Source organism: Pagrus pagrus (genome assembly GCF_965226575.1).
Source record: "Pagrus pagrus genome assembly, chromosome: 8".
NCBI classification, from domain to species: Eukaryota; Metazoa; Chordata; class Actinopteri; order Spariformes; family Sparidae; genus Pagrus; species Pagrus pagrus.
This window is the reverse complement of record NC_140192.1, coordinates 9101629-9109690: the sequence shown is the minus strand read 5'-3', so window position 1 is coordinate 9109690 and position 8062 is coordinate 9101629. Positions and strand designations below refer to the sequence as shown.

General features: G+C 44.1%; 1 protein-coding gene across 2 annotated transcripts in view; it reads left to right on the top strand.

Annotated features, from left to right (window-relative positions):
- The first annotated feature begins 5543 nt into the window (after nt 1–5543).
- Nucleotides 5544–8062, top strand: part of efna5b (ephrin-A5b) — a 96442-nt gene continuing 93923 nt past the window's right edge. For both annotated transcript variants that reach the window (XM_084359687.1, XM_084359686.1), the window contains exon 1: nt 5544–6747. In XM_084359687.1, coding sequence (XP_084215813.1) covers nt 6623–6747 — 125 coding nt within the window. In that variant the 5' untranslated portion in view covers nt 5544–6622. The remainder of the gene's footprint in view (nt 6748–8062) is intronic.

Genomic DNA, 8062 nt, shown 5'->3' with positions numbered 1-8062 from the left:
CAAAAAACTAATACTAACAACCATGACTCATCTTTAAATGTATTTAATACCCACAGATACATATATATATATATATATACACATACGTTTTTGTGTTTTGCTAATGTTGCTCATGTTCTGTGTTTATTATATGCACAGTCCTTTCAGGCAGCCTTATGATATTGGGCTATAATAAACTTTGACTCGACTTGACTTGACTCGACTTGACTACCTACAGACTTGGCTTATTTCCCAGAGTGTCCCATTACTTTTCCTTTAACCTTTAAACCCTTGTTGTAATCCTCCAAATCTACATAGCGAACTTTAACAGTTATACTGAATTAAACTTTATCTAAACGGAGATTATCCTCCCCGGGAAAATGGCAGCGTTGGTTGTTTTTCTATTCAAAATGTGTAACTTTGACACTAATGACTGCAGTTTGCACTCCAAGCAGTCCTCTTTTAACCATGACCGTGGCTTTTCCCAAACTTTATCCAACTAGTTTTAGTTGCCTGAACCCAAGCAAACCCGAGAGAGGATGAATCATTCTCTTTACATTCATTAGTTTGGACAATTTTCTCTCTTAAGATATAAGGTCTTGTTCTCAATTCTTCACAGTCCTTTGAGGATTGGCAACATTTTCCTCATCTTCCTGTCCCTGCGAGTACATGTGGTCCTCATAAGTCTGACCACAAGCAGACGTACACAAACTCTTTTATTCCCACACAAACACTGGCAACCGTCACCACTGTAGATTCCCCGCTTTCCCCCCGTGAATAGAAAGACCTTGGCTGTCCCTATTGAAAACCTGATTCCTCATTGAATAGGAAGCCCTTGTCCTTACATCACTTTGTCTACCGCGCTGATGGTGTACTAATGGCAACATCAGTCCCCATCTGGTGTCCATCATTTGGATTCAGGGCAGGGCCCGTCCCAGCAGATACATCCGATTAGTCCCTCTCATCGATTTGTGCTGGCTCGTCATGACTTAGTCAACCCAAGGTGTCTCTTCTATGACATGCTGTCTCCCTGTGATTTAGTTTGCCGGCGCTCTAAGTGCATTGAGTGTGACAATAAAATCTTTAATCTAATATGCATCCTAAAGAGGGAGGTGGCGGAGAATTAAGAGAGAGAGAGCGAGGGAGCGAGACAGAGAGAGGGAGGTAATGTTCTCCATGAGCTCAGATGTAATGAGAAAGGTTTGTGTCAAGTTTATGAACACACAGGATACAGAGTGGTACACTGATGCTGGCTGATGAACGTGTGATTTCAGGTGTTAGATGTGGCATTAAATTGTTTGCCAGTCGAATGAAGACACAGATACCGAGTGCTTACCATTTGATTCTTTGGTGGGGCTCTCGCCTGCTGGAGAATTATGATGTTTATCTTCTGAAATGGCCAAAAGAAGAAGAAGAAGAAGAGGTGAAATCCTATTTCCTCCTCGTACGTAACCCAGCCTAATCTGAAGTTCGCAGTTTGCAGCGTGAGATAGCGTGAATAGGGGTTACAGGGCACAATGCATGCACAGTGCTCTCAGTAATTCTAACTGACAACGATCCCATTGCCGGGGCTTGTGAGAGAGCATCATATTTATGGATGTGTGAGCTGTATATCAATGAGATTTTGCGCTACACCGTCTGAGAAGATCATCTCCAGTACGCTTGCTAGATCCCAACGCCGCTCTCGGTAAGCAGACATAACATTAGGGAACGTATGCAATACTTTCCGTCCTAATGTCCTGTAAAACTATAGTGATACTTTACAGAGATTTGATGATGAGGGAGGATGATTTTAAAGGTGTCCTGAGAGCAGATTTAATGTTTCCTTTTTATATTTTACGACGTTAAAAGCAAAGTGGTGCCATTTTGTCTGCACTCAGCGGTTGGGTTTTACATTTCTTTTGATGTCGCTGACTGATTCATGGATTCACTTCTAATAGATCCAATAGATCTAAAAAAAAAAGGTGCCGTGTTTGTATACACAGTTTTAATTAACGCCAAACAGTGTGACTGGTGTTTTCCGCTGTCAGACACACCTCTAATTGACAGATATTTCCAAGAGTACTCGTTCAAAGGATCTTTTTTTTGCTTTTCATGTCCGTAATTGCCTGTTGGCATGCCTGACCTGTCATGTTGACACCAGGCACGCCGAGCCACATTCTCACATCTTTTTAATGAGTCACTGTTATGATGCAGCCTCTAATTGTCCTGATGGCAGAAGAACAGTAACACTACAAAAAATAGGTACGAACCACCCAGACAGACAGCCGGCCAGATTTCCCATCTCACCCTGCTGTGACCCCTGGCTGTGTGAGCGTACAGATTACCGTGTGTGAGAGGAGGAAAATCTCAGGCTTGGAGCCAGACGCTTGTCATTTCAGCCAGAATGACTTCTATATATCAAATTGGAGCTCGTGATGAATCCAGTTATTCTGTATCAAAAAGGCATCGTGAGCAAAATTGACCTGGACCTCAGAGTTAAAGGTGCATTGTGTAGTTTTGGGGAAGAAATTGTAATCAGAAGAGAAAGATCTTCATTGGGTTATTTTTTCTTGCATGCCTAAACAAACTAAATAAACAAGCTCTCTTTGTTTTCATGACTGAACAAACCGCATAAACAAGCCGACCTTAAAGGACAACACAATTTCATAGTGTTTAACTTTGTTTATATTTGGCGGACCCTGCCACCTTTCTAGCTTCAAACAGTGTTCTGGGGACCTAATATTCCTCTAAAAACAGCTTGTTTATTCACGATGAAAAAAAAAAGAATATTTATTTAGTTTGTAGTTTGTTAATATTGTGAAATAAAAACATGTGTGTGAATGTATCCAATTTATGAGGGAGGATAACAAAAGGTGTACGAGATGTGAGCATGGCAGCGCAAGAGTCTGTCGAATTTGCATCCCTTTTTTTAAAACAAACAAAAAAAACCACATCATCTGATCACTGATAGCCTGTGTTAGTGTTGTTTTCCTCATCCCTAATCAATCAAATGTAAAAAAATAAACCCGCCTTTTTGAAAATAGAGTTCAAGCCATCTTTGCACCGCACCGCCGGCAGCGTGCGGATGGGGGCCGAGGGAGGAAAAATGGGCTCGCACGAGAAGTAATCAACGCAGCCCACTATGATAGTGACAGCGGGGTTAAGAAGGGGATGGGGAGGAAAAAAGCTCTGTTTCTATGCCAGAGAAAATGGAAACAGCTGGGGGTATACGCTGAGTGCACCAGTCAGTCAGTCAGTCATATATGCTTGTTATCAAGTGTGTTTTTTTGAATGTGAGCGTGCATGTGTGTGTGTCTGAGAGAGAGAGAGAGAGACAGGACGCAGCAGGAGAGGAATGCAGTCACGGCTGTAAAGTGGGTGTGAAAACAGCCATGTTCACTGACCTCCGAGCTGACCTCCCCACCCCTCCTCCCCTGGTAGTTGATAGTGTCCTCACTTAGTGTGTGTGTGTGTGTGTGAGTGCATCGCAAAAAATGCTTGAGAAAGTGAGTGTGTGCGTGATAACATTTGTGGATGCGGTGGTTGTGCGCGTGAGTGCCCTTCTGTGTGTGTACGTGCGTTGATAGCTGTAAGTGAAGTTTACAATAGTCCACGGGAAGAGGTCAAGAGGATTATCTTAAAATATTAGCTGCCCTCTCACCCTGCCCTCCCTCTTTCTGTCGTCCCTCTCCTCTTTTCCCCCTCTCTGCCTCCTCCTCCTGTATCCTTGAGGCAAACAGCAGCACCTGTTGCACACACACACACACACACACACACACACACACACACACACACACACACACACACACACACAGTAGGCATTTTTTTGACTGACTGCATCTGATTTTCTTGACCCTACAAGGTGCGTAATATTGGCGTAACATTCAAAGTCTTTCTTGTATTTGTTTTTTTATTTGTTACCTTTTATACGTTGGCCGACAGATAAATTATAGAAAAAATAAGAGATAAACTCACCAAAAAATCTTTGCTTACCTCTCTGGAAACATCTCAAATGTAGAGTTTAAAAGTTGACTCTACTTTAAAAAAGTTAGGAAACCGATTACCTCAGAATTACAAAGTAAAGTAGACTATTAAATTTAAGTTGTATGAGCTAAAAAATTTCTAACAGCATAAAATTATTATAAAAAGTCTACTTTATACTTTTTAAAGGTAATCGGTTTCCTCGATTTTTACATAACCTTGTCAGATTTTAATGTCTGTATCTTCTCATTTATTTAAAATTGTTATCCTGAATATATTTTTTTACATCTATATTTAACACAAACAGAACACACAGCATGTTTCAACAAAATGAAATTAATTTGATCAGTTTTTTTGTATTAAGTTTTAAACAACTCACACTTCTTTCTGCTTACTAGTCTTGCAAACTGCAACCAAAACGTTACACACCACAAGTTCACATCACTTTTTTAAAACGTATTAGTCATATCAAAGTTAAAAAAAAGGGGGTTGGGTTAGAGCAGAAAATAAATATATAATAAAATAAAATTCAAGGATTTTTCCATCAAACTGAAACGCAGAAAAAAAAGTTAAAGCGCCATGAGGTCGCTATAAATCCACCCCAGACGTCCTGCACATTGTATCCGTATGAATTCGTGTTACATTTATTTTCATTCGGCATTTCCCACCTGAATTAAAGCCTGCTGCTTGTTTTCTAAAGTTTCATAAATCCTCCTTGTGAGCACTTGTGTGATTTCGGGCGACGACAGACGCGGTTCCCCAAAGGCGCGCTCGAACTTGGATTTGTCCCCCCCCTCCCCTCCCTCCAGCCCCGGCTGAGTCAGCTGTCCCGCACGATCGCCACTGCGGGGCGTCTGGGCGCTGGAGCGGTGCCTTGAACCCACCCGTCCGTCTGCTCCCCGCAACAGGCTGCCCCTGTCACAACTAACCCCCGGGAGCCCCGCATAGCCACCACCGCTTGGCGTGACACCATCATGGAGAGGTTGCGAGGCAGCAGCCCCCACCGTCCTCCTCCGGCTCTCTGTGGGAGAGATGTGACCTTTGGGTTCAATTCCTTTAAATCAAAAATTAAATATGAACGAAAAATCTTTTTAATCAGCAGTTGGGATAAAAAAAATAAATAATTATGGACATTATCTGTGAACATTTCCCGTGTTTCTTTATCATAAACTCACTTCTGATCTAATATCTAGATGTAATAAAATAATATTAATTGGGTTATAAAACCTCATAAACGGCTTCTTTCCTGTTATTAGAAAAAAAAAAAAAATCAGTTTGAATTGAGTTGAATGGAGAGAGAGTAACTGGAGTCCCAGTCTTCTTTGCTCCGCTGCGTCCGTTTGCATGTAATTAAACCGCGTCGTGCGCACTTTATCTCTCGGATCTGACAGAGTATCTAAAAGCGGTCCCTGTCCTGCGCACCTCTTCCCCCCGTCCCCTTCCAGCTTTACCTCTTCCTAATTGAATTAGCTCGCTTTTAGGCGGGGGGAGGGGCTTGGCTTTGTTCGAGCGACGCCCATTCAAATCATTTCAAACCAATGGGACTATCCCCCGCTCCGCCGTAACCAAACCCACTCTCTCATTCGGCGTCTGGAGCTGCCTGCCTTTGCCCTCACCTTCCTGCGCGTCCCGGCTTTTCTGAACCCAAACACAAGAGGAAAAAAAAAGGGGGAGACTAACTAAACACGCCATGCACATGGGAGAGCGCGAGATTTTTTTCATTCCTGCGCGTCGCACGATGGCTTATATATGAGGAGGACACTTTGGGATGCGGACATAAACAAGAAGCGTCTCCGCGGAGAGAAGCGCATGAGAAAACACACCGCTGTCCGTCCTCTCCCCCACACCGAGAAGGACTCCTCCCCGCCTCGGCCGTGACACCCCCGGCAAATCGCAGAGGAAGGATAACATTACCCCGGAGACGAAACACCGAGTCTGACATTACCATCCATCTGCCAGCCGGTGACTGATTGACTGTATGGCTTTAAAAAGTTGCCCGGAGAACATGGACATCTGACGTGCGCCACACGGCGTCATTGGACACACTGAGCCTCTCTCTCTCTCTTTTCTCCATCACATCTCGGACCGACTGATCCCCCCTGCGCTTTGGGTTTGGAGTAAGAAGAAGTGTTGAGCAGTTGTCATCTGCCCCGACACCGGCTGCATCCAGTAGCTCCCGGCATAAGGGGAACATTATCACACCAACAGAAGAACACTGCCTGTTGTCGCTGCGCATTTGAGTGTGTGCCTGCGCGCGTGTCGATCTCACTGTTTGTGCATTAGTGGGAGAAACATTTAGTCAGCCCCGCCACGGATTTGTCCGAGCTGACATCCTGCATGACATAAAGCCTGTGATTCATCCGGACCGTCGCCCTGCATCAGAGAGAAAGAAAGCACCGCGACGCGTCGGTTGGGTTTTTTTTCTCTCCTTCTTCGTAACTTCAAATCCCCGTCAACCTGAACAAGTGTCATCTCAAGTGTCCCCTCGAATGGTCACGTCCTCGCCATTCTCCATGTTGTGCGCATTTGTGTTTGTCCAGCATTCACAAACTGCGCCAGACACACACGGCCACATGTGAACGAGACCCGTCGTCACCTGTCCCGGTTGAAGCGCCCGTGCAACTCGTCTGACTGACCCGACCGCTTGAAGAGGAATACGTGCCGAAGTTTCGCTGTAGTGATGCTGCAAATGGAAATGGTCATCTTCCTCTGCCTGGTGCTGTTGATGTGTGTATTTAGCCAGGAGCCCAGTTCCAAAGTGGTGGCCGACCGCTACGCCGTCTTCTGGAACCGGACCAACGCCAAGTAAGTGGCCTCCACACCGGGCAGGTTTACCGCGGAGGGTCGGCGATGTTCCGTCTCCTCGCGTCCGCATGAAACCGCGGGGTTCGCAGGCTTGCTGGACCACATCGGTGTTTATTCTCCGCAGTGAGGGCATTATGCCAGTAGCTGTAGGTACAGGCTATAGCTGAGGATAGGGACAGGAGTGTAAAAGGCTTCTGTGTCTTATTTTTCCAGTACGTGGCTGCTCATTAACAGCGCGTCCTCCCGGGAAAGTAGAGATAAAAACCGTGCGTAATGATAAGGCCTGGACGCAACGTCCATCGTCTGGTGTTGTAGCTCTTTACCCGCTGTCAATATTGTATAGATCAGGTAATTCACTGTGAATTATTCAGCTGGACAACGTGTAAAACCTGGAGCATTATCTTGTGTTGTTCCTCTGTCGGGGCGCACTCAGGCTGGACCCCACTGGACCCATTAACACCAGAATGTAACTGGTCTCAACCAAGCTAATCACGAGAAAATAAGAACAAAGTCCGTCAGATCCATTTCCATATCCATTTACTTACTTCAGACTGTGTAAGGTCATTGGAAAACTTAGGTCGGAGGCACACGTACAGGCCAAACTGTGAGAAGGACTCCTACTGTACGTGGTTCTGTCACAGCAATAGCTTTTTTTTTTTTCTGTGTGGCTTCATAACTAACCAGCGATACTAAACGTAGGCAGCGAGAGCTCAAAGAATCAGTCAACATTAAACAGCTCCTTTATGAAATTCAGCACAGTTGCCACGATGAAATGTATGGGCACACAACGGCCTCAGCACATCTGAAAGTGCACTAAGTCAAGCTTCATGAATATTATAAAGGCACCACGGCAGACAAATGACAGAGAAATGACAAACGCAGTTTTGAGCAACAAAAGACACACAGTGGGCTGAAGCACCAGAATATTATGGTGATTTTTTAAGAGCTCGCGGCTCCTCGGAGCTCACTTACTATTAATCTCCAAAATAGTTCTTGAATCACCTTTTATGTGAGCAAATGCTTCCTGGAGAAGTTGAGCAAAAATGATGTTCAATAAGGGTTTTTTTTTTTTTTTGGTGCAGCATTACAATGTTGGATCACTGACATTTGAATTAAGCACTTTATTGTAAAAGTCTAAAAAAAAAAATTCAAATGAAACTTGGTTTAGAAGGTTTCAGATGTGAAGCGAAGGGATAATAGATTTACTTGCTAAAATTAAACCGTAGAGAATGTTTAAATAAATCCAAGAGAATAAAATCGTAAGTAGCGTGATTATATAAAACTGTAAAATGGCTTTTATTCCATGTGTAGAGAT